At 40.1% G+C, this 27643-nt stretch overlaps 1 protein-coding gene and 1 long non-coding RNA gene across 7 annotated transcripts in view; one reads left to right on the forward strand and one right to left on the reverse strand.

The window, feature by feature from the left end:
- Positions 1 to 27643, reverse strand: part of fam13a (family with sequence similarity 13 member A) — a 50048-nt gene that overhangs the window by 13203 nt on the left and 9202 nt on the right. The window contains exons 4-14 of one of the 2 annotated variants that reach the window (XM_034527928.1): positions 26875 to 27046; positions 24610 to 24757; positions 22989 to 23072; positions 22160 to 22246; positions 17890 to 18110; positions 11631 to 11672; positions 6348 to 6389; positions 6032 to 6223; positions 5192 to 5405; positions 2792 to 2850; positions 2493 to 2535 (exon numbers count right to left, since the gene is read on the reverse strand). In XM_034527928.1, the coding sequence (XP_034383819.1) occupies positions 2493 to 2535; positions 2792 to 2850; positions 5192 to 5405; positions 6032 to 6223; positions 6348 to 6389; positions 11631 to 11672; positions 17890 to 18110; positions 22160 to 22246; positions 22989 to 23072; positions 24610 to 24757; positions 26875 to 27046 (1304 nt within the window). The remainder of the gene's footprint in view (positions 1 to 2492; positions 2536 to 2791; positions 2851 to 5191; positions 5406 to 6031; positions 6224 to 6347; positions 6390 to 11630; positions 11673 to 17889; positions 18111 to 22159; positions 22247 to 22988; positions 23073 to 24609; positions 24758 to 26874; positions 27047 to 27643) is intronic. The other variant, XM_034528008.1, reaches the window with a different exon arrangement.
- Positions 10955 to 26965, forward strand: LOC117727670. Of its 5 annotated transcripts, XR_004609056.1 has the most exons (5): positions 10965 to 11115; positions 17855 to 18000; positions 19126 to 19197; positions 21934 to 22057; positions 23542 to 23874. It is a non-coding gene; the product is annotated as an uncharacterized LOC117727670 (long non-coding RNA). The 5 variants fall into 5 exon arrangements; XR_004609055.1 differs by lacking the exon at positions 19126 to 19197 and having other exon boundaries at positions 10955 to 11115; positions 21934 to 23447; XR_004609057.1 differs by lacking the exons at positions 19126 to 19197; positions 23542 to 23874 and adding an exon at positions 26864 to 26965 and having other exon boundaries at positions 10969 to 11115.

A 27643-nucleotide genomic window follows, 5' to 3' on the forward strand; every position in this document is an offset into this window, starting at 1 on the left:
AAGTTACACTTTAAAAGGCAGCTTGATAAAAGACTTGCATTTAGTTTTTTTAAGTTGATGATTCATTTTTCAGCTTGTTTGAACTGATTAATCAATCTCTGAATCACTGGCATCCGGCATCAGTGAAGAGAGAGTACAAAGTAAACCCTCCAAGATGTTCTGAGGAGTAACCCTGTGGATTAACGGCAGCACAGATGTTACAGGTCAGCATGATCCCGCTGAGTTCAGATATAATTCAGATGCACGTTCCACTGTGTGACACACTGGAGCCACGATTACATCATCATGAGAGGTCCAGCTGGTGCAAAGGAGGGGTGAGATAGACAGAGCTACAGTGTCTGTGTGTGTGTGTGTGTGTGTGTGTGTGTGTGTGTGTGTGTGTGTGTGTGTGAGACAATGATTAAGCTGTGTTTGAGGGGTTTCACAGTGTACGAACAAACAGAGGAATTTAAGGGGCAATTTAAAGAGAGAGCATATAACCTTGGACACACACACACACACACACACACACACACACACACACAAACACACACACACACAAACCACAATGTGGAGGATTTGGCCTGACATCCAGCTTCTTGTCTGATAGCTTTGTTTACTTTTTGCTCTCTCATAACGTGTACGTGTGGTCGAGCTCTCTTCACACACTCATTTAAAAACACATGCACTCACACACACTTTCTTGAGGCATTTTGCAACACAAAAAACTAACTTATCAAGTAAAAAGACTATATCAATTGCAAAATAAAATCCATGTTGACGTTGGCATATAATTGATATGTCAATGTGACAGTCATCTTTAAAGACAGCCAGCCCGACCTGCACACAAGAGCTGTTTGAAAACTATATATCAGAAACCTCAGTTTTCTTATGTTGACGTACAACATGTTCTGAAGGTCGGTGTGTTTACAAAAAGCTTCAAGAAGACACAGACTCACATACTAAGACATGCAACACAACAGCACACTGAGATGAAGGTGTTGTGTGTTTCAGGTTTAAAAATCTTGCGAAACAAAAAAAGTGTTTTTCCTGAAATATTTTTACATCAATAATTACAATAAATAAATCATCCATTATCCATTCATACATCCATTATTGTACAGCTCATACAATTTCATATGTTCATGTGTCCAATGAGTTAACTGTGCAAAACACAAATATATTAAATTATATATGGAATTTGCACGAAAATAAAAGCAAATTCATAATCACATTTGAGAAGATGCAAACAACAAATGTTCTGCATTCTTTGCTTGAGAAATGACCTGAATTGTTATAAAAACAGTTGTTAAATAATATTCTGTCAATCTACGAATTGGTTAAACAGTAAATAACAGTCCTCATATTTTCTTCAAGTCAAATTAAGAGCAGGTTAATTACATACTAATGGTATGTAATTAAAAAAACTTTTAGATGAGCCGCAGGTGAAGAGGTCACCGAGCTGCACACAGAATCAGTCTATTAATTAATCTAACTAACTGCAGCTGAGCGGAAGACAAAGATGGTCTGATGGTAACACCCATGTGTGATAACCCCGGACTTCAGTGACTCGCTGAGCGGCTGTTGGACCGGCGTCCTCTCAGAGCGGCGCCATGCCAGATGGCCGCTCAGTAGCAAAGTGTGCCGGTGGTGGCGGAGCTGCAGCCTGAGCTGCTACCAAAACCCATCTGGGCTGCTTAGAAAGGGATTCGCTATATTTGTATTGGCTGCATGATTCTGTTCAGTGGTTGCTGGTCCAGATTAAAACGGGAGACGAGCAGATGGAGACGGTGACTTGTTTCGTTGTGCTCTCCCAGACAAGCAACACAAAACCTCCCTGTAGTACAGACTTTCCACAATGTCTTAAACAGCTGGCTGAGGGACAACTGTACGCCCGTGTAAGAATAACGGTGGGAAAATCCCTGTTTGCAGGAACTCTGAAACCTCCCTTTGTCAAACATGAAATGTTATGTTGTGTGATACTGCAGATGAGTTTCTGCTCAACAAATCAGTTGTGTAAGTGTCACAAAACATTGAGCAGTACAAGAGCAACACTGGTGGGAGCTTTTCCAAGTGCTTACCCTTTCTGTTTTCAACTGCTTTTGGTTAAGTCTGGAGGTATTTATTCATCTCGCGTTACATTTTTTTTATTCTGCTGTATGATTACAATTTAGCTGAACAAAAGAAGAACTTTGTCCAAATAGCACAGCCTGAAACTTGCAAAATAATCATTTGAATCTGGATCTTTTAAAAGAAAAGTGCAAGTCTGAGCAAACTTTTGATACGATGGGAACTTGAACGTTTTGGAAACTTGGTGCTGCTGACACATTTCAGTCAAGACCAAAACAGTATTGAGATTCCCATTCTTTCACATCCGTCTCACCCAAAAATTGGAGACTCAATCTTTCTTTCCAGTGGAGGATGCACGGTCAGAGCAAAAAGAAGAGGAAGGAGCAGAACTGAAAGAAACTGTACAACCTATCGGACAAATGGAATCTTGAACTTGAACTTACCTCTTGAGGAGAAGAAATGCCATCTTTTCTTGAAATGTCATTCCTATAAAAAACAACAACAGAGAAACCACCTTAGCAAAATAACCGTTGACTGATCACAGCAACCCAAGATAGTGTATCTTCCAGTCAGCAACCTCTTGCCCGCCAAGTGGATAAATACATATATGTATATCTTGACTGCCTGTCTTTATCAGATAAAGTGTATGCTATAAACATCACAGTATGCCTAACAGATTGCTTTAGATAATGGCAGCCAGTAGCTTATCAATGTAAAACAAACATTCAGGTATTCAGCTTACTCGTTTTTAAATGTCTCCATGTGGTTCGCTCTGGGTCTCTCACCAGCACAGTCCTTGAACTGGGAAAAGACACAATTTAAACATTCATTAAACATGGCTTATCTACAGAGCTGATTTTATGACCAGTTTTCCCATCAAAATATTACAGTGTTATGTTGGAGTAGCATATTTAATGAAAAACAATGATATGAACCTTTTTGGATTGTCATATTTAAATCTTTCAAGGGTTTGTTATGAGAGGTTACTGTTGTTATTCAGCAATATACAGTAAGTCTTGACAGTACGCTGTAATTTCTTCTACTCTTTATTTATTTGTAAAACACTTTAAAAACAGAGGCTTATAAAGTACTTACAAAATACTGATATGTAAAGATTACTTTGAATTCCTGCTCATATGAAATATTAAACAGGGAACCATGATCGCCAATATGAACCTTTTTGAATGCTCTTTGAATGCAGAAATAAAATGTTTTACTTTGTTTCAGATTTCATGGCAATACATCCAATAGTTGTTGAGGAGTTTCACTCAAAACCACAAATATGAACCTCACAATTAGAGGAAAACTCTAGTGTGACTAGCGTGTAATAGTGCAAGTTAATAACATGTATTAACTATTCAATATTAAAGTAGCTGTACACACCATACACTTTAATTGACAAATGTTGTATATATTCCATCATATGTGCTGTGCTGCTTTCCAATAAACAGCAGCAGAAATATCACCCCAGACACTCTCAGATCTCCTAATTACCCTCCGTGTCTCTTGACATAACACACTCACATGTTCTCTCTCTTTTCACACCGACACTCGCCAACATCAAACCTCTGCTGTCGGCCACTCGGCACCGCAGTCGCCTGGCCAATCAGGATTGTGTCAGCTATAGCACCTATAGACCGTAAGTGTGCCAGAGCATCGAAAGTCATCTGCCCTGTTACATAAAGTGTCGGCACGAGGATTCAGTTGAGTGCCGAACTTTAATTTAGCACAAATTGATTATGAGCCAAGTGTGAATAATCTATCTTGCTTTCATGCAGCTGCAGTGTAAGAAGAGCCTGATCACGTTACTGAAGCAACATGGTTCACACCATGTCCTCCTCGAGCTTTCACACACTCCTCGTACAGACGCTACGATACAACTGTTGGATATGACTCACTGCATCTCGGCTGGCAGGCGAGAGGTAGCTGACCAAGTATTTCATCATCTGATCATAATGGTACTCTAAACCCGGATGATATAGGTATCAACTAGGTATTGGGTTTCAATTTAGGATTATTATCATTGATTAATCTAATGATTATTGCTGATAAAATGTCAGAATAGTACAATATTTGTACTTTTTGTCAATCCAAACCCCAAAAATATTTAATTTTAAATTACGTAATTTAAAATCTTCACATTTGAGAAAGTGGAAGCAAATATTATTTGATATTTGTTTCTTATAAACTGACTTTTACACTTAATCAATTATCAAAGTTTTTGCCACAGCTTCCGGTACTTGGTGCTATGGACACATTAAGTTCAGTCGGAACTATAAACCAAATCCATCGATCCATTTTCAATCATAGTATGTAATTTGTGAAAATTCAATTCAGAAACGGTATAGATAAAATAGCCAGAAGGTATGGTCTGTTATTTCCCAAATCATGAGAGCAGCATCTCTACCTGTTGACCAATTCCTCGTACTTCAGTATGGAAACTGAAGACAATGAAACATTCAGAGGTTTCAGAGAACAAATAAAATAGCAAAAAAACTTTCAATAATTTCCCTTTTACATGATACAAATACTGAGCACTCAACATGTGCGGTCGCAGGACAACAGTTGACAGGTCGCTCTCTGGTGCATCATCATCTTCGTGGATAAAAGCTGCAGCTAATGGTGCACTCGCAAGTGGCCTTTAAAAAAAATGGTTTACAATGAGTGTGGCGTGTTGCGTCTTACAAGCCGCTGTAAAATGAGAATGGCAGGGAGCCATTAGGCAGCTGCATCTTGCTTCCTGTCATCATCCAACTCGCCGCTGTCCGCATTTAGTGATTCTTGTTAACTACAACTGACAATTATTTGCAGTGAGTCAGAAATAAGGACGATCGAGAGGTTGAGTTGAATGATTGAACAACCAATCTGCATCACAGGTGCATTAGGGGAGATAATCGGTGGTGCTGCTGGTACTGTTGGTGTGCCAAATTGGCAGCAATGTTAGAATTCACTGCAATCTAAAGTAGCCGTGATATTGGGTCAAACAACTGACCTACACCGACTGACCTGTCACAGTAAGAGAAAAGATGAAAGCCCCAGAGACAGAAAGCTGTCAAAAAACACAAGTGGGGGGAGATGCTGTCAAGATGGTGACAAATCCCAACGATAGGAAGAGACGAGGAGAAAAGGCGAGATGACTCACAGTGTGGGCGTCCTGGTTGTCTGTGAGCTGCACCAGTGTCGGGCTGTGTTTCCACTTCCTGGGTTTGGGTGTTCGCTCAGCGTGACCACTCTGGCCTCCCTGTGAGTCCACGCTGCCGCCTGTGTCCTCCCCCACGCTGCCCGAGCTGCCCCCACTGCCCCCACTGCTCAAGGGGGTGTTCTCCTTGTTGGTGTCTGCTCGGACGGACGCAGCTCTGCTCTCAGACGGGAAAAGAGGACGGTGAGGAAATGAGTGATCGGCTGTCCATCTCACTCTCTCTGTTGCACACGTCTTTAATCAGCCTGACATTGGGTGATATGCTTCAGGAAACTAAATGCCAAGGCCATGCTGATAACTCATTTGCATGTGCTGTTTAGCTTTCGTGCTAATTCTGTTTACTGTCCACGGTCTTGACATTTTCTGCCATCTTTGGACTGGATGCACTCCTCTAATCCATGTCTCACTCTCAGACTCTAGCTTATCTCCATCAACAAGGATTAGTGTCTGACTGCGAGGACTCCAGTTGTTATGACTGTCCCGTGTCTCGGTGGACGAGCTTCCAGTGCAAGTGTTTACGGTCATCGAAAACGCCAACTGGAAGTAGTGGCAGTGCAGTGAGAAACTGAGGTCAGGCTTTAGAGATGAACGCCATCTTACTGTGCTTTACCGGCACAGTATTATTTATAAAAATCCTTTCTGCCTGTCTTTTTATTTCCTATATTTCATTATTGTTTTATAAGGCTTTCGCAGTGAACTTCAGTGTTGCAACTAAAGACAAACCGCCACCGATCTCATGCTGGTGCTCTCAACTGACAAAATCATGACAACAACTCATTGTACCTGTTTCTTTCTTTGTGCCCCTCCTCCTGTTGAGCTCTCTGGTGTCGACGTCTCTGTCGGGCGGAAGGCGTCCTCGCCCTCGGAGACGGTGGACGTAGTAACCACTCGCAGTCCTCTGAACTTTGATCCCCTAAAGGGTTTCCATCGAAGAGGTGCTGCTCCACCGCTGAACGAATCGTCCTGTCCAGAAAACTGAAGGACGAAAAAAAAAAAAGAGAAAAAAAAATCATTAACTTTTAATAAGAGTTTGGTAATAAGTAGAACATAATCAATTCTCTCTAAATAAAGTATGGGCACAGTAATAAAGTGAACCTACTTTCCCACATCTGGTCGGAAGTGCACGGGAGAGAGGTGGTTGCTAAAAGAAACACAAGAGGGGAAGAAGAGTATGAGCTACGGAAACAGGTGGTCATAACAGGTCACTGAGCGACGCTGAAAAGCCCCGGGCTCTGGTTCTGGCCCTCGGCGATCGAGGCATCTAGTGTGTATGAGTGAGTGCTAACTTCAGCTGTGTTCAGAGCACAAGTAGGTCCTCTGACAGCTAAGTGGCCGGCTTCTATGACTACCCGTCTCAGTCTGACAATAGAGTGTATGGTTAATACTCTCCCTGCTGATCTCTGGCTTCATCGATATCTTTCTTCTCGTCAATCACACGGCATGCTATCTGAATTCATAAGCAATGGCCGTACTGAGTGGGTGTGCATATATCTAACTATGTAGAAAGATATAAATAGCAAAGATTGTACTGTCTGGCAAATGTTCTTTTTCTCTTCTATTACAGTCGAGGACTTTTCTTATCAGAACTCTTAAGAGCCAAAGTACCATTGTCAGGGATTCGGTTTCTATTTGTTTTGCTATAGAGAAGGTGTTTTGTCCCACCGGTTTCTTATGGATTCTGTCCATATTCTAAGCCAAATGAGTACACAAATACTGAGCAGAAAATCTGAGCACCTTGTACAGCTACCTCAACATAAGGGTGACCTCAGGAAATCTTCCATAAACAGTGGTGTTGATAGTAACGGCACAGCTTTCCAGAGTGCACTGATAAAGGGAGAGATAATGACAGAGTGATGGTACGCTGTGAAGGTGACTGTGTACAATGTCGTGGACATGCACTGACAATATCAAAGCTATAAGCAGGGAAAAGTAATCATATAAAAGAAGTGGCACACCCAAACCGTGTGATAACAAGATGATCCGTTTGATGAGCTTGACAAATTAAAATCATAAACATGGGTCTGTAAATGTTTTAACTTCTTTTTTATATCTGTGATCATGACCAGAGAGATCCCTCACTTGCAGTTCAGACTCAGTTCAGGTGCTCCAGAGGCAGCAAGCAGACAAAAACGCTTGATTATCTCCGGGCACAGCAAGAAAAACATTAGCCCACTACCTAATAATAGACTTGGCACTGAACGCAACAGGTTAAAGCAACAGAAAAAAAATGCTTTAATGGCTTACTAATGTTGACTTAACCTTAGACCGCGATGCCTGCAAATGTCAGAGGCATGAATCCAGCAGGTGCCATGGACACATTAAGCCCGAAATATGACAGAAGGTTCAAGATATATCCAAAACCTTTGAGGACCTTCCCGTGTTCTGCAATCTGCTCTTGATATAAAACTGATGAGACGGTCCATTATATAACTGGAATATGTTCAGGAGGAAGATGGTTTTTAGACCTCGAGAAATGTACCATGTCCATATATGTTGCAAAACAAAGCGCTCCTCATCCCAGGTCATTGCCTTTGTGTAGACCGTTGTGAGCAACCGTTTTTTACTTCTCAGATTGTTTCATTCAAACTATTTTTAGAGTGTTAAATGTAGCCATAAATAGTGGAAAAAAAGGGCATAAATGAAAGGAAGTCAGATAACACATAGACAATGATATACATCATTTTCTTTATCTCTAATCATCTTGTGACAGCATTTTATTTGTGGCATGTTTTTATTTTATTGATTTATCTTGGGGCCCTGTAGGAAAACAGGCCTCCTTTTTGGGAATGGGGACATAATTATCCATTTAAAGATATTTAGATTCAATGAGGCAAGTTTTTTGACGGACACATTTGATTCTGATAAAACTTTTAAAAGCAAAAAGATTCTCCGGACCATTTTCTGTATGGAAACGAGATGTGTGGGTAAAAGAAATGAGGATTGAAGTTGTATTACAAAAATGATGTTGGTACAATGGTACAAATCTATTAACCATGTTGGTCTGCAATGTGAAATATGCAAACACCTAAATTAATTTTGCACCAACGACTGATTTTAACTAAAGATGCAAATGTGTGAAACCACTCTAATATGAGACAGGATGTGCAATAATGAATCTGAGTGATGAACTACTTGCAGATGAGACCATAAGGCAGGAGGGCTGAGCCATGCTGAAGAAGAGTATCCCTTGTTGTCTATCTCGAAGTCTTGTTCCTACTACGGGAACTTCCTGCCTTTCTATTGTCATTGTTTCACTATAACATGAGTGTTATCTTTACACAAATAGGACAATAAATACGTTGTTTGTAAGCATAACATTTGTCTGGTCATGTTCCAATTTATAAAAGATATTGCGCTCATGATATTAGAGCGCCAATACACACATACGGTTTTGCTCTTTTTTTGCCTCTGATTTTATTATCCATGTGGCAAAGTAGAAATGTTGCCGTTGCCCCAGTAACAGCAGGCAGAACAACATAGAGAGAAAAAAGTAAAATGTTCAGACCACAAGCTACAAATCCTGACCGACGACGTGCAGAGAGACTAAATGTTTGAATACCTCGTTTTAAATAGCTCCGAGCTCTCAAATCGTGAAATCCTGTTTGTAATCTGCAGTCTGGCACATAACAGCCCATAAAACCAGAAATGGTTTTGTCCTTCGGACACAGCCAAGCTCACCCTTTCCCCGTTTCTCAAGCCTTTATGCTAAATTAGAATGCGCAACGCTTTTCTTTGCAGCACATCTATATTGAACAATGGTATCAATCTTTTTATAAGATGTCGCTAATTCAACAATCATATTTGTAATCTGTCAAAGAAAATGAACTGATCCATTTCATTTCTAAAAGGAATAGTTCAACATTTTGGGTAATATTTGTTTAATCTTCTATTATCTGTTTTCCAGTCAGCAGCATTTTGGAGTTTTCAGTTTTATGGTGTCAGTAAGGTTTGCTGAGCTCTTAAGACAGGTCTGTAATGAAATGATAGGTCTGAAAGTTGAACTGTATTATTTTTATTTTGCAGAGTGTCATTTAAAAAAGCCAGCAGTGCAAGTCTTTGTTTTAGGAGAGCTTAAAGTTTGCTTCGTATAAGTGCTTCATTCAGGATCTTCTAACTAAGAAAATTGCTCTGAAAATAATAGTAAGAACAAAATAATATGTTTCTGTAGTTGCGCGTGTTACGGTTTTAAAGTCAAGTGTTCTTTAAGGCATAAAAAGCAAGGAGGAAACCACTCCAAAGCCTCTAAAGCAGAAGCTTATAGCAGTTAAATCCCCCACACCGTGTACCCAGTAGCGTCCATTCAGGTAATCCAGTATTACCCCACAGTCAGACACTAGCCAGGACCTTCAGAGTGTTTGGTCAACACACACAAGAAAATGATGATCCATTTTGATTGGGCCGAGGTTGAGCTCATATGTGGACGCCTGGGAGTGTTTGTATGTGCGAGAATGCAAGTAGACTCCAGCAGAGAGAGAGAAAGTCTGTGTGGAGCGTATGTGACAAAGTGTAAGCGGGCCATGGAGTTAGTCATCAATCAACGTGAGCGAGAGAGACAGAGAGAGGGAAAGTATCCCAAACATTAGTCATTTGGAGATGAAACAGACCAGTGCTGCAACAAATGACTTCATTAGCGATTGATCCATACAATTGATTAATCTTTTAGTTTACGTAATAACAGACAACATCTTCAAAGAGCTTATTTTGCCCAACAAACAGTCCCAAACTCACAGCTATTACATTTACAATTACATAAATGCATCATATTTGAGAGGCTGGAACAAATAACAAATAATTGCTGTCAGCGCAGCTCTATGGACGGCAATGTCTGTCAGTCAGTTCACCACCTCGGTCTAGTCTCAAATATCCCAACAATTATTGGATTTTGTACAGACAGTTCATGGTCCCAAGAGAATAAAGCCTATAGACTTATAGATCCCCTGGCTTTTGCTCAAGTGACACCGTGGGGTTGACATTTGAGGTTTTCTTGTGAAATATCACATGTACTACTGGATTGATCATCATGAACCTTTAAAGACATGTATGACCCCCTGAGGATTGATTGTAATCATTTTGGGGATCCCCTGACTTGCCATCTAGCACTGCAATCAGGTCAATCAGGTTTAATTAGTTTGGTTTATGAACAATTACATGCAAAATGTAAAACATTCTTATTTGTTGAATCATATGCATTATACCAAATATACACATATGCACGCCTGTGTCTGTACATGTTATATAATGAGTTATAGAGACCTGTGGCATGTTTAAAATGAGCTGTCATGTGATCTGAGTAAAACATCTGAGTAGTTTTGTAATATGTCATCTCCAGTTTACTGAGAACGTATGCTGAGCACAGTGATTATGTAATGCACGTAATCCCATCCCACACTTAAACAGGTTATTGTTATGTATACTACACATACTGTACATAGCTGACTTCAGGAATGACTGCATGCCCAGGACTTGGATTAGTGCACTAACTGGGACCTTTGACTTCATCATGGATGAAAACATTATTTGTGTTTTATTACATCATAACTAAGAGACAAGATGTTCAAAGTGCATTATTCTGGCTACTCTGACTATTGTCCTGTGAAGTTTCTTTTTTTTTTAAGGAAAAAACAATAAAAGGCTTGATCACACAAACAGCCGCACTGGTCTGGAGCCTTATCAGCTTTAAGGTCATATCAGCAAACAACACACCACTCAAAATGTGCCAACTCCCAATAATTAACTGAGGGGCCAGCCGTTCACACTTGCTGGACAAGCTGCTGAGTTTTTAAGGCTCGAGTTCAACATAAACTGAAGGCAAAATGGGAACCGATGACATTACGGACATTGATGATTAACAGGTGATTACCACGCAGGTGAGGCCGGGCTGTACTGAAACCTAATCAGTTGCACATGAGGTTTACTGAATGTTTTATACATTTATTGTCATTTTATTCACTTATAATGGATTAATTTGTCATTTTGGTACTCTTGAAGACAAGAAACTATATTAAATATATTAAAATATCATAAATATTGTTGTCAGAAATTGAGGCTGCAAATAACAATTATTTTCATTATCAATTAATTACGAATTATCTTTCCGATTAGTCATTGGTCTGCAAAAATGGCAAAAAACACTGACATTATTCCATCGCAAAACCCAAATATATTCTGTTCACAATGATCCAAATCCTCTCAATCTTTCACTGTTTATGTTTGAAAAGTGATCGAAACGATCATCTACATATTTGCCGACAAATCAATTGAGCTTAATTTATTATTATTCCAACAATGTTCAATGATCTTAAACCATAAAGTAATTATGTGTCTGCACCCAGAGGTGTCAACAAATTCTGTCAGCTTTCTAACACAGTGCAGGAGGGCCTACCTCAAGTAGAAAGGAGATATTGGCCTATCTTCTTCTTGGGTGCTGAAATATGAAATCAAAAGCAGATAACTGATTAGCTCGCAGGATGTGGCTATGAAGTGCTATGACATAAAAACATGTAGCACCCTACCCTTCATGTCTCTGAGGCTGAAAACTGTCTTTTGTCTGCAGAATAATAGCCATGCAGTGCAACAGATCAGTGCCTTTGTGGAGCTTGTCTCTGGTAATTATTATGAACCGAAAGAGAAATGGGTGCTGCTCTAAAATATAGGCTGGTTGGTGCCGCTGGATAAATGCCAGCGACACATGATGAAATTATGCAACGATAAGAGGAACTCAGCGTTGGCACTGAATGTTGAGGTTGCTTAACATTTTCATATCCTGGCACTTACAGGCTGGAAATTTCACAATCACCTCATCTTGTTTGCCTAAGCAGAGCTGAATACGTTATTATCTTCTCCAAAGTCAAATCAGGAAGAAAAACACTGCAACCAAAAGCCTGAACGGAGACCGTGTAACACATACAGTAAATAACTGTTAACCACAGCTGTCTTTTGTTAAGATCCATTTATTTACTGTTAAATCCATGGATGTTTTTTCTACATTTGCAATTAAACCAGATGTTTTCAACACTTCAAGCTGTTTTAAGTTTTCATGCTAATTAGTTCATGAATCTCCACAGTTAACGGCGATTCTTTGACACTCGGCACAGAGGGGAAGCACAGGTGTAAATCATGACGAATAATGAAGGCTGCAATGGTTGACTGGGACACGTGAATAGAATCTCGTTAGTGTTATTAGTAACACCTGTGATTTTCAGTCAAAATGTCTGATGTGAAAAAGGCTTGTTTCTCCTGTAAGACACACCGATGTGACTAAGAAGAAGTTGACACACCAGAAACAACAGGTCCAACTGGTCAGCTGAGGATTCATCATTAGCGAACGACATAATGGCAGTGACTGACAACGTGTCTAAAAACATCAATAGAGCCCATTGACAGCTGTTTTGACATATGATTAAATATAATATATAGTCCTAGTCTAATCAAAATATGCCAAAAATAACAGCTGTTCCACCTTCTCATTGTGATAATAGAATTGTTACCCGGTGGCATCATGTTGGGTTGTTGAAAATTGGGATGGGCATTTATCACATCTTTCAGACATTTTAAAGAACAAAGCAAAAAGAATGAATCCCAAAAAATTACATTCAGATTAAATGTTAATAAAAATGCTCATAAACGGCAGCTAAAATTATTAATTGTTGAGTGTTTTATATGCAACCATCTAAATAATTACTAACAGTAATAAATAGCTCAAGCGATTTGTTTTTTCTTTTTTTTTGTCCTTTCTGCAATGAGAGTTTTTTTGTACTTTATACTATATACATTTCAGCAAAAGCTAAAAGGAGCAGTCACACAATATTGCTGGTATACAATAAAGCAGCAAGAATATTCTGTTGTGTTGGTTTAGTCTTAAAGAGTGACAGAAAGTAGACATGATACAATTGAAACTATTTAAATAATGAGATAACCTTGCCCACTGTGCCAGTAAACAATAGTTTGCGAACGTGTTGAGTCTCCGATGTTCTAAGAAACAGAATAAAGAGTTGTTATTGAGTGGACCATTCCTTGAATGTTCGGTTCTCGGGTGTGTTTTGGTACGTGACGTGCCGTCATGTGGCTTACTGTGAGGGGGGGCCGGCGTGCCGAGGGGAGGGGGAACCACTTTGGCCATTCGGGCAACACCTCAACAAGTTAAAAACAAGGGATTTAGGTTTCAAGTCAGACAGGAATCAAAATGGGCCAAAGTTCATTGAACTTCAAAAGTCTTCTCAAATGCCACAATGTGGAGGAATCGTACATATGTTACATGTTCCTCCAGCCTTGTTTTAGGGGCAGGCGTGGTTCACGGCAAACACCTCTACATTCTTTCAGAGACTCAGAGGTTAATGTTTTTTCTCCATACACACCCATGTTCTTAACTGGTGTTACACAGTCTGGCAAGCGTATTAAAATAATATCTGCCGCCGTGAATTGCAAAAGCGGAAATCCTGCTTACCCACTACCGTACTGAGGGGATAACGAAAAGCTTTGTAGAGGTGTCCGGAAAAGGCCTGATCCCTCTGGGGTCAACGGAAAACTACCAATGACAAGTTGGTCGTTCTCAACAATTAAAAAACCCTGTGAAGACAAAGGTAGTCTAGCTTAGCGGATGCTAGACCGCCGAGTAATCCTCCAGCAATTTGTGTCAGGGTACCCTCTCCTTAGCCCTGCCATACCTTTTCCAACAACACTCAACAACATCTGCTGAAGTTTACTTAAAGTTCTTATTCAATCTCATATGTGAACAATATTTTTCACAACACAAGTTTGAAGCTGCCATCACGATGTCTGGGACCTGATGCTGCCAATTACAGTTGTGATTAGTTGTTTGATAATCAATTTGTACACTATCTTTGCTAAAAAAAAAAATGTTGAGCTGGTGGTGCAAAACAAAAAGAAAAGAGTTTGGTACATTTCTTTGCAATTTACTGTATTGAATAATAAAGAGTCAATGAGGATCTGGGACCTGTACAGCCAGAGCTCCCTTCTGTCTCAGCTCCTCGGTTCAGTCTCTGGTCCCCTCAGGACCCCCAAACCATCAGCTTTTAGACGGGTGCTGGACATTCTTAGAATACCAAAGAGCCCAAACTGCGTGGTGGTCAAGACCTAAAGTATTTGTTGGATAAGCCTCGCTAAGCTATGCTTGGTATATGCTCATTGTATCAGAGAAAAAGCCATCAGGTTTTAAACTGAGGCTGCGGGGCGGATGTAACAATTTGCAGATGAAATATGATCAGCTCTCACAGCTCTCATCTTGTTTTATGTCAAGTTTCTATATCATGAGCATTACCTTTGCTGCATCTTATTGACGTTAAAAGCATTGATGTGCTTTATACCAAAAGAGCTGAAGTCGTGTAGGAGTCATGCATAAAAACGGTCTCATCACAAAGATGGCAAAAGAAGTACACATATTTATATCTAACAATAATACTATTACGAACAAATTGTTTTATAAGAAAATAATTTCTGTCTTTTAACATTTGAAGAGCTAGAACCAGGAAATGTTTGGCATTCAGGCTTTAAATCTTAGTTAAACCATTATAATTAAGGTTGCAGATAAAATGTATGCTACTAATCAAGTAATAATAATCTTCTCAGCACTGAGTTTAGAGCACCTGTTGTCGTGCTTGGATGGCTTTGAATGAGCAATTCTAGATATCCTGTGACCTGGTTGACTGAGACTCTTTATAGACCAGACATCTTGGTATGATGAGGGGTCAATGTCATGTATTTTGATGGAAAAAAGGCACTAACATCAAAGGGTGCTAAGAAAACCAGTTAAATCCAGCCAGCAGCTACCTTCTGTAAATATGTGCTGTCAGGCTTTCGGGCTGATGGATGACACTTCCTGAAAGGCGGCCAACAATGCTGAGGGTACCCGCACTCACACCACACTGCAACGTTCCTCACTCCCATCTATTTACAATGGGCTTCTAAGAAATCTAATGATTACATCACAAGATTTCGTGAACCATGGCAACGCCACACAAAAGCCAGTATGCATCCCCTACGAGCATCTACGCAACGCTGTGAGTGGAATAAGTTCACATGACGCTGCAATGTTGGCTCATGTGACCTGTGTGGTGAATGAGGCCGGTGTCATATTTCAGGTGCAGGTGAGAGCATTGTGGCACACACAATTACTGGATTCATGTATCTGAAAGTGTCACATGTTGAACGTGGTAAGACAGCACAGCTGTCGACACGTGGATGCAGGAGAAGATCTAATAGTGGAGCTATTAATATTAAGCTCACTAAACGCTGCTTGAATTTGGCCTGAGTAAGCTAAGGGACTCAGGACCGGAGACGTTCCTGGAAAGAAGTGTGCATGTGTGAAATTGAATACACACGTCATTTAGATATATTTAAATTGCTTCTTTGCTGCCAACTAGGTGTGAACACAATTCCTAAATTCTTGATTTCATATCTTGTAAAAAACAACGAATGAAAAGTATTTTAATAAAATGTTTTTTTTTAAAATCATATTGTCATTCTGGATAAGTTTAATTCTGTCGTGGCCCAGGTGCCTGTGAATAGTTTGTGCTGCACTGTGCTGACACAGATCTGTCTGACACATACCTATGGAAAGTGAGAGCAAGCTGACAAGTAGACATGAGAGCAGCAAGAGATTTGAAAAACACAGATGAATCCACTTATGGAAGATTATCATATATTTGTTCTGGCTTTATGTGTCAAAATCACAGCTACTTATAAATTAAACTTTTTAAAAATAAAAACTCATACCTTTATCTAATAAATGCTTTGTCTTTGAACATTTGAACGCTCCAGAGTCTCAAGTTTGTGAAACACTATCGGTGAGAATCAAAAGTAGTCTTACACGAAAGATGGTGAAATCATTTGAGACTTTCTGCAAGCTGCAGTTGTGTTTTTTATTTCAATGCCAGAGAGTTTGAAGTTCAGACCTGACACGCTGTCTGTACATCAGTCACCCAATGCGACCTGACTAGAAGGATTTCAGAGTCTGGAGGGGAAATCCACCAGGAGATTTACTGGCATCCTGACATGGTGCGGAAAGCTGTTGCCACCTTACAAGTATTTTATTTGCCACTTCAAGTAGACAGCGACATCTGTTCCAATAAGTCCAACCTGGCCAGGGACAGCAGATGAAAATGAGCCTCTCTGGCTCACTTACAGTTTAACTGTTGATTGGTGTGCATTGTCCCTGCAAACTAAACAAATAAAAAATAATAAGAGGGGATGGTTGTCCTTGTTGTTTGAACACATTGTAGGTTAATTATCTTGAGGATAGAGAGCCAAACAAAAACGTATGGTTGACTTGATATTAGATATTTGATGTAAACCTGTTAACTATACTACTTGAATTTGTCAGGATGATAAAAAAAAATTATTACGCTCATAAAAGAAAAAAGTACCTCATATTCTAAGATAAAAGGGAAATACATTCCACAAACTGCGTTATGCAAATTCTATTTTATATTTGAACAAATCTTTTCAAACATTTTATATTGAATATTATTTTAAATAAAATGATATATATTTTGAAATGTATATGTTTTTGTAAATTTATAATTTGTAAAGCAGGGCGTTGTCCACTTTTATGTAATGTGTTAATGGCTCTGGTGCTGAGACGGTGTTAAACTCTGATTAATGTCATACTAAAGGTCAGGGTTGTGTCCGCCAAGCCGCAGTGAAGCCAAAACAGCGTCATCATTTCTCATCCTAGGGCTTATTATATGTTGTAGTTTTTTCCACTGAGACACAGTTTGATGTATGCTCTATTATCAGTAAAGTGGTGACACTCAATGTCACCAATTTCAAAATTTAAAATTAAGGAAACAAAAGTCACTCCACTGAAAACATACACTGTGAATAAACTGAAGTAGGAGTGTGTGTGAGAAGAGGCTTTAAACAGTAGATTTCCAGCCCAACAGATGCTATCACAGCCCAGGTTAATGCTAGTTTAAAACCCCTGGTCAAGAGCCCCAACAACAGACACAACTGTAGCCTTGCTATTCCAGGGCTGGGGACACTCAACACCGAGTGGTTCCAGTTTCAGCTTCTTATAATAGGCTTGTTTGCATGCCAAAGGCACATTGCCACAGGGATGGGGCTTTAGATCCCCGACCGCTGTCAAGATTCTTCATCCTCACTCTCAACTGATAGCACATCACCTATGCAAACAGTAGTCATAACCTTTTTACCACTCCGTGAATCGCCCACCTCGTTTTCCCACATTGGAATTGGACATTACAGGACAAAAAGTTGTTTAATCTTATGTATGTTTCAGTGAAGTTTCATTTTGTGTTATATGACCGTAAGCTTTTATTTTACAGCTGTCATAAAGGATCACGCTCACAGTTAAGACTGTGATCCTCGTGAAATCTTCCAACTGCAAGAGAAACTGACTGGATTTTCACAGAATTCTGCATCAATAAATATAATATATTAACATCTAACTCTTTATAGTATTTCATTTCCAGTAATGCAATTTGCAATATCCTGCATACAAATGTCAGTATATTTATGAACATCTATCATTAGAACAGCTCGAAGCCCTATTTTTAATAGGGCTGTTATATTTTTTATCTCAATATTCTGCAACTTGCAAGCAATATCATGATCTTGACATTTTTTCAGACACAGGTGCATGCTCTTTGACCGGACTCACTGACCTGCTGATGGCCTCCATGTTGCCAGAGGGGTGGCTGAGTGGCGAGGCAGTGTCTGGGGTTTCTTGGCGAGCTGTCTCCATTGGCTCTGGATTGTGGCTTCTAAGCTCTGAGGTCAGTGGTATAATTATTGGTATGGAGAGGGACCTTGCATGGGGTGACCCAGCAGAGTGGCTTGGGTCAGGGATGACTACAGTCATGCGGTCGCTCGCCCCTTTCCTCACCTATTTTACAGAGATAGAGAGAGGGAGAGAGGTATGCCAATAACAGGTACGTTTTGTGACTGAAATATGAGGAAGCCGACAATAACATCTCAAGTCACAAAGATGAGGAGACAGAACCAGTGCATTTAATACCATAGATCTTCAGAAAAAAAAAATTAAGACTTAAAAAAAAAAAATCCACCACAAAATAATGAAGGTTGACAAAACATCATCAACTCGGAACATTTCTCCATAATCAAGCTCATACAACCGCACACACACAGACAGAAACACACACACAGAAACACACTGGAGCTTTCAACCTTTGCTCAGGTTACTATAAAACATACATTTGAGAATCTTCTGAGGTGAAGCAGAGAGCAATAAAAGAACCACACAGGTGAAAGAGGTTAAAGAAAATAGGTTAATCTGGATGGTTAGACAGATGTTTGCCTTACCGTGCTGACCCTGAGTGGGTATAAACAGCGTGAGCCGCCAACTGCAGTGTAGGAGAAGAACCGTAACCGAATTACAGCCACATTGTGAGCACTTTTCTGCATGTTTACTGCGTTCCAACCAAGGAAGTCTAAGAGGAGTGTTAAAGGATGTGTCCGAGAGCTTTCTCTTGAGAGAGAGGGGACTCCTACAGCTGCCAACAAACACTGAGGCCAAATAGCTGACTATGGTAAAAGGCGTATAAAATGGGTCTGACGCCATGCAGCTTAAGTATGGCTAATGGTCAAAAACACCCACTGCTAAAAGAGGCTTGGCTCTATTGATAAACGCCTGTCGGTTGAATTAGAAGGCCTGCTTTTTTTCTTCTTTGCACCAATTATCAGCAGAACATTTCCATTTGGGGTTGAACCTAATGGGTTGTTCTAAAATCTATGGACGCTGCCTCCATTTAGTCATCGGTGCATTTAATGGGTGAATCTTTGGGAACACAATTAGCACCACAGGCTTCTTTAGCTAGACCAGGTATGGATTTTTCCCCTCAGAGCTTTGTAATTGATTTAGCTAAATTTGTCATTCACAGACAACCACAGAGAAATAAAAAGCTGCTGCTGCTAGTCTGGTACCACAGGAGTACAGCTCTTTCCTCATGGCTGTGAGTCTCCTCAACTCCGCCGCCGCCGTACTCCACCACAACTTACATTTGGTTGTGCAACCATATGTAGTAAAATGACAATAAATTAACCCTAAATTAACCCAGGGAGAGAAAAAGGTGGAAAACGAATGTAGACATTAACGTGTTATTTTGTAGGGAAAACATCATGGAGACAACATGGAAAATTCCTCATCAAGTGTTGATAATGAACCTCCACAATGTTAGAAATATGGTGATCTCATCTTGGTTGGTCTTTGTTGTTCAGGTGTTGAGATAGAAAGTGGATAATGTAAACCCATTATAAAGGGAATAATATTTCTCATTCGACCCATTACAAAAGACTTAATGTATATACTGACTGTATTCTACACAGTGAATGATTTCAGACACAGTCACAGAAACTCCAAACAGACAAAGCTAAAAATCAAACTGCAGGTCAGTTTCTACCGTGTTAACTACTGACCCGTCATGCTTCCTCCATTCCTGGTTCTCAATTTCTGGCGATGCATAAACAAGAGCTCAAACCGTGCAACAAGTGGCAGCTGAATAGGCCAGGTGGCAAAGAAGCAGACCAAAATGAGGATATGACCTGCATGGTTTCTAAACCATGGATTTACTAATAACGTAAAATCTCTAAAGATTGCAAAAAAAGCCAGATAAAAATATCCAATGATTTAAAACTATACTTTCTCTGAGATAATCTGATATAATGAAATGCACTTGCATCTGGCCTTAAAACAACACGCACTGCTGTAAACTAACTGACACCGTTGGCAGCTCATATCAGATGTCTAGTTTAAAAAAAAGAAAATGCTTTTGCAATATAATCCGTACCTGCTCTTGCTTGCACTACTACCACCACCACCACAACCTCTTTTCACCAGATGTTTCAAGATGGTGGTTGCAGACGTTTTGAAAAAAAGTATTACAATGTTTTTTGGTCATACCATAACAAAAGAAGGATTTCTTTCAATGCTGTATTTATTCAACAACAAGGTTATTATAAATACTCTGCCAGTAATAACTGTGCCCCTTTTAGAGTCCAAAGCTCATCTATGAATATAAACTTCATGTGGACAATAAAACACAAACTCCCATCATAAATCATGCATGCTTAGGGCTCTCTAATTGAAGTGTGTGTGGGGGTGTTTGTTTGTTGGCCTGAGGCTGATAAATACTGACTTATTTCCCTTGCAGTCTTGCAGTGCCACAATATCAAACATGCTGTAGCTCTGGTGGGGAGGTGTGAGTGGTGATTAAGTCAAGACTTTTCACTGTATCTTTAGTAAATGGTTAATGAACCTGCACTTATACGACGCTTTTCTAGTTCTCTGACCACTCAAAGTGCTTTAATATTACTTGTCATCATTCACCCATTCATACACTGATGGGAGGGGCTAAGGTACCACCTGCCCATCAGGAGTAACTAACATTCACACACACATTCATACACCGTAGGCACAGCTTAATTTTGGGGTTAGGTGCCTTGCCCAAGGACACAAGCTAGACATAAGCTAGAGGAGACAGGGATCGAACCAGGGTACTCGCCTCCTATCCCATCTGTTTCTTGCTCCCCCCTGGCTCCTTAATTTCCACTGCTACGCCGACGACACACAGATCTACATCTCCACTAAATCCATCACCCCCACTACCCACTCCACCATCAGCAACTACCTCACAGATATCAGCCAACTTCCTCAAACTCAACAGCGACTGAAATCCTCATCATCGGCCCCAAATCACTCAACAAATCTCCGCCACTCGCCACTTTCAAAACTGCACTTAAAACTCATTGATTTTAAATCTGCTTTTAACCTGTGATGCTAGTTCAGTATGTTTTTGTTTTGTTTTCTCACTGTTATCTTTCACCTCTCTTGTTTACATTGTTATTGCTTCTATTCTTTCTGTTTTTACCATGTAAAGTGCCTTTGAGTACCTTTTTGAAGCGCTATACAAATAAAATTAATCATTATTGTTATTTATTAAAATGAAAATATTCAAGATTATTACTATGTAACTACTGAATTGAATTACTGTTGGGCTGCCTGTTGAATATTCATAACTTTTACCGTTTCTCTTGTGGACACTGTGTGTATGTTTACTAGATTAAGCACTGCGTTGCACTTATATGAGAACGTACCGGCATCTATACTTATAAATCTATACTTTTGTGGATTCAGTTTCCTTTTTACTGTACTTGTTACTGATCACCTTCTCAAAGTAAGGTTGAGTCATTTTAAAATATTCCCGAAGCTTAAGTTACATGCAGCTCCGCTCAAAGTAGAAGACTTTTCATTAAAAACATCCTTCATCAGCAGATGGTTTCACCCTTGTGAGCTTATCTTGCTGCCATTTCTTTTATCTTGACAGTGACACTGGTCTTGATATCTGTATCACATGTACGGTATCAGATCTTTGTTTCAAACCGAATAAAAAAAAACTAAACAACCACAGCGAGTCCGTCTTTGATGTTAAACTGAAGCCAACCTCTCATTCGATCACATATACACATATGAATGTGAACGCATATTAACCTTGATAAAATAAATACTACTTCATATACACAAATAGGAAATTTCTAAGCCTTAAATTATAATCAAATTCATGACCAAATGCAGCTTTTGTGGGCGGGTGCATCTGTGATAATACTACAACACAGTTGGAATGGCATACCAGAGCCCACGTTGGTCTCTCGCTGCAAATAAGTGTGTGTGTGTGTGTGTTTTTTTCCTACAGCTGATTGTTGTTATCAAATCCCATCATGTGACCGAGCAGCGAGGCCACATGCAGCAGGGGCTGTCTGAGAGATGACCTGAGGCTAATCAGCACCAAGGCAATGCAGCAGATAAGAAAGCAGGAAGTATGTATTGGAAAGGGTGACATATAGACTGTAGTAAACCATAATAACAAACCTCTTAAACAAGAACCATTAATCACAGACCACAAATGTTATTCTCTGTACCTTCTTTTTCCTCGGCCTCGCCTGAGGAAAGTTAGTGGAGGATTTGTTCAGAAGTTCTGCATGTTGTGGTGTTTCTTTTTGTTCTCTCTTGTAACATGTATTGGGAGAAAATGCAAAATGAAGAGATTAAGATTTAAAGTGCAGTTCATAAATAGTTAAATATGCAAGAATGCATTTACTAAAACAGCTGATAGCATTTTCAAAAAAGAAAAATCCTGGACAAATGATGCAAGATAATACTAATGAATTTCTTTGATGGGAATGTAATGATAATCAATTACCTAAAGCAATTACTTTGTTAGATATTTACTTTTCGCTTTATGTTTTCATAAAAGCTGACATGCTACAGTAAACGCTCCACAAAAAAAAAAAAAAAACCAATACTCCTGCAGTGCAGGTGATGTCTAAAGACTCCTATCCTGAGAAGAAATGATAACCTATCAGTAATCTCAGTTGTGTAATTTTAAATACACACCGACTGACCTGATTACCAGTGCAGTCCGTATGCACGAGTCAGCTGACACTGATAACATCTTTTAAAGCTCACAACCTAAACAGACGCACGCAGAAAGGGCTTTCGTGCTGGAGAACAAACTTTTCCAAAACACGGCCATGTTACGTTATTCACGTCACGCGGTGTTAAAAGAGACGGTGTCAGGGAATTTGCAGGGGGTCATGCAAGTTTGAACTGGGAAAGTCACGCATCAACATCAACACTGCGTTTCACAGCAGACAGATAAAGACTTTCATATCAGGTACACCGTGGAGCATAAATGTATAAGCAAAGACGCACACATGCAGGCGTGCTGCTGTGACGCCGATCGCACACCTTCGTTCTGGGAATTGGTGTCGGTGGGTTTGCGTTGAGGGGACTGGGTGACTTCTTTGTGTCCGCATCTGTCATGTGCACCTCCTGGGCCCAGAAAGAGGTCACAAAGAAGAGGGTCACATTTGTAATGCACATCATACTGTACGATACATTAGCAAAAGGTCATGCTTAACAGAGGACATGCGTTCTTCACTTCCTACTGTTGTAACTGTTGCTTCATCTCTACAGCGGCTATGAACTATGTCTTCAGGGAGTCATTTCATAAAACTCCCGGGTGTGTGCGTTTCTGCTTTGAGCCTTAACAACAGGGTTCAGAATAGACTTTCACAGGTTGACGATCTGATCCGCACACATCACACATGCACTCACATAAACACCTGCATGCACACCTCCGGCTCATCGGTATTTCGTGACTGGAGGAAAAGGCAAAGAAGGAACGTCAGCAGCTGAGGGGCCTCGGTAGGACCCTGCGTGCCTTTGCATATGTGTTAGTATTTATGTGTGCGTGTTTGCGTGTAAGACAATCTCATTCTGACTGAAGGGTTTCCCGCAGGTCAGCACGGTGTCATGTGGCTGAGGAGAGTTACCCCGAGAGAGAGGAGGGGAGGCCAAAGACACAGACACCTAAATCTGAGTGGCATCGGGTCACATTGCATGCCAATAACGGTCATCAATCAACGATCAAGACGTTTGGCATCGACAGGATTATTATAAGAAAGGATTTCTGTCCAAAAGCGCCAATGTTTAGCCGTTAAAATTGTGATATGATATTTGAAAAGATATTCATGCTGCAGCTTTTGGAGCAATGCATATTCCTCTAATCTCGCCTTCTTTAGTGGATTGGAACAAACTTTTGTTTTATTCTAAAGACATCAAATATGCCATACTGACTTTGCTTATTTTCTTTCTGTTCACATGAGGTCACTCTGGGTGAAAGTTTGATATTTGTAGAGGGCACTATATACCTCCAAAGACACTGACGACATGTTGATTTGTCAAGGGGGCGGGGATTCTATATCGATAGATATTGTCTAGGCTCAGCCAGTATTTCTTCCTGATAAATGACATGTTGACTACTTTAGAAAACAAGCATACATGATTACATGAATTCAAGATGCATTCATTTCCCACTACAATTGTATTTTGTGTGAAGAGTCACTGTCCAGGACAAACCATTTTTCTCCAAGTTTAGGGATGTGGAATTTTCCGATACATTTAACGATTAAGTTATTATTATATGAAAACAGAAAGCTGCCATCGCTTGACTTAAAACAGCAGCAAGATGCCGCCAGGAAAACCGATCAATGAAGACATCCGCCATCGAAGCAGCAAATATAAATCAACAAGCAGAGACTCAAACCAGCCAGCCAAGGAGGAGTCGATCCTGCGAGGCTTGGATATGAGATCAATTTTAACTTGACATTATGTACGCCCGTTCTATATTTATAAACTATCCCGCTTCTGGGTGGATGGGCCGAGGGGGAGGTAACGGTCGAGAGAGGAACTCATTGGCACAACAGGTGACTCACAGTTGTTCGGCTGCACTGCATTGTACTGACCACCATCACAGATCTATTTCATATAAACATTAGCATCTGGTGTCCCTGCGAGTTTACAACACCTTGACAATAATTAGGGTTGGCAGTTCTTCTGTGCAGCCTTCTCCGTTTCTGGCGATCTGGAATATATTGCCGTAGTTCTGGATGAACTTGAACATTATCTTGTTACAGATATTTTGGTCCTTCATTGCTTCGTATCCAGGGGCCACGCTGGAAGAGAGGGAGAAGAAAGGAGAAACTCTAAATGAAATCAAACGGATGAGATTTGATCACATTCTTTAAACATGGCAGCAGCGGTTAATAATTGGAAATAAATGCAGTTTTTTTGGTTCTCACTTTACAGCATTGAACAAATTCAACGTGATTTTTATACTACAATTAAAAGTTAGTCTTTAGTTTGTTTAACGAAGAATAATTCAGCCGTCCTAGTGAATATGATGTGTGATGCTACTGAACAGGTGTTTGAGATATTATATAACTTAAACACACACACACACACACACACACACACACACACACACACACACACACACACACACACACACACACACACGCACACACACACGCACACACAAGTACTCTGATGAAGAGAACAGCGTGTACAGTATGAACGAGGAGCCACTACAGTGTCTTCTTCTCTATTCCCTCCAATGAGGTCCGATCTTCTACCATGCTCGGTTCTCAGGCCAGAACAACCCACTTTATTACTGGAAGATGCCCACTAGTCACCAGTTTGGAAAAAACAGAAGCTGACGGTCAACATGTATGAGTATGGTTTGAATCTCGCTGCCCGGTAAGCCCGTCATAAATAGACCAGTGAAAACAGAAGTAATTAGTTCAGCAGCTGCATGGAGGCATTTAATGCGACTGATGCATCATTTATTTATGAACATATTAGTAACAGTTGAAAACATAATGACACCATGGAACAGTTTCTTATACACATGTCAAATATATGATGCATTAGTTTAAATACAGGTGTCTGACAAAATGTTAAGAAGTGTATTAATGGATTCAAGGATAATTCATTGCCATTTATGAGCATCTGAATATTAAGTAAGCATCACAAGCAAACTTTTACTGTCATTTTATATTAAATAAGCTACAGTGCCACCTGCTGGCCAAACACTACAGACATGTTCTCAATATATATTCTAATTTTTATGTTCATATTTTCAGACTCATTTGTGTATTTAAGAATACATTTGCTAGTTTTTTCTTGATAAACCCACATAGTTGTTCCCCCAATATTGGCTGCTATGTGAAGTCGAAGATTTTCTCCCATTCTGAAAATGATCAATTATTTGTCGTCATGTATTTAAAAAAACATCTGCAATGTCTGTGGGTGAGACTTGGGTTCATTATCTCACTCAATATGTATTGCATGTTTTAAGATGGTAATCATTCTACCCATCTTACTGCTCGGACATATGAAACCAATGTTTAATATCTGACTCACTCAACAGAAATAGGGGAAAGGGGATTAAATCCATGAGCTTTAGCCCACTTGTTTTTCCTGGAAGTTATTTAAAGACTGCAACAAACATGTTTTGTAAAGGTCACAGAAAAAACAACAAACTTCCCAAAACCTTCAGGAATGTCAGGTATGTTCTTATGCCTGTGAAGATGACTGAAAATGCTGATGATTAGGTTTTGTTGTGTTCAGCCAAGTTGCCTCCTGTGTCATTAAATGTGAATCATTAAAACTAATGTGAGGCTGAGGCAGTCATTTTAATTAATTGGAAATTGGATTGTGAGTATGATAATGATGCTTTTACTGACTGGAACACCTTAAACATGTTTATATGACTATACTCCATGCAATAAGTCAGATGCAGTCCTATATAATAATGTATTTCACCTCATTGCTTCGTTCTGATCAACCTCATTTCCAGCAGCAGCAGGCAGCAGTTTTCTGATCAAATAAAATATCCTATATACCTTCTATGATAAACTGACTGCACTCCACATGCTCAGCACCAAATAGCAGACATACAGCTCTGTATCTCTTGAATGTGTTTATGAGCATGTATTTTCTAACATGTTCATTCTAACATTATCATTCCTATGATATTTTGATATAGTATAAACATACCTTATGATTGATAATCTGTCAATGTTGTGTTTACGGTGAAGCCCGAAAAGGCTAAAACATAAATTAATGCAAGTGGAAAGTGTTGTTCAATTTCTACTGAACATTGTCTGGTTATACATTGTATACGTATGATACAAGGCAAAAAGAGGATGCTGGAGTGATGGTGAGATTGGTCCATGGATGCTTATTTTGACACCTTGCCCACATCTACCTAAAAACAGGTTCAACTCACTGGAAGACACTGGGTCCGAACACCGTGGCGAGGTTGAGGGCCGTCATACGGTTCTCTTGGTGGTTGCACTCCACCAGGGTGAGGAAGTGGCACAGGTAGCGAAGGAGGCTGTGGTGGACGTCTGGGAGCTGCTGGAGCAGGGCTCTCATATCTGACACATCATCGCCGCACTCTGGAGACACAGAATCAGACGTCGGAAAAGGTCAAAAGTGAAACTTCTGGCTTCAACATTTCCGCAGTGAGGCACTCTATCTAGTACACGAAGCAGCAATTTGTCAACATTCCAACTAGTCCAGAATACAGCAGCTCGGCTTCTGACTGGTTCCAACAGACGGCGTCACATGACTCCAGTCCTGGCCTCTCTCCACTGGCTCCCTGTTCATTTTAGAATTGATTTTAATATTTTGCTCATCACTTTTAAAGCACGCCTGGGTCTGGCCCCAAGCTACATCGTTGAAATGATAGCCCCATATGAGCCAGCTCGCAGCCTTAGATCCTCCGGCGGGGCCCTTCAAGGCCCTTCAAGACCCTTCAAGGCCCTTCAAGACCATTCAAGACCCTTCAAGGCCCTTCTGGCCGTTCCAAAGTCAAGGCCTAAATCAAAGGGTGACCGTGCTTTTGCCATCAGAGCCCCTCGACTTTGGAACGACCTACCTGAGGGGATAAGGCTCGCAGAATCAGTAACTTCTTTTAAATCACTTCTTAAAACCCATTTTTATAGAACTGCTTTTAAGTGATGTCGTCCTTTTATGCAGTTTCCCCTATTTTA

This window comes from Cyclopterus lumpus, chromosome 1 (assembly GCF_009769545.1).
Source record: "Cyclopterus lumpus isolate fCycLum1 chromosome 1, fCycLum1.pri, whole genome shotgun sequence".
Taxonomy (NCBI): Eukaryota; Metazoa; Chordata; class Actinopteri; order Perciformes; family Cyclopteridae; genus Cyclopterus; species Cyclopterus lumpus.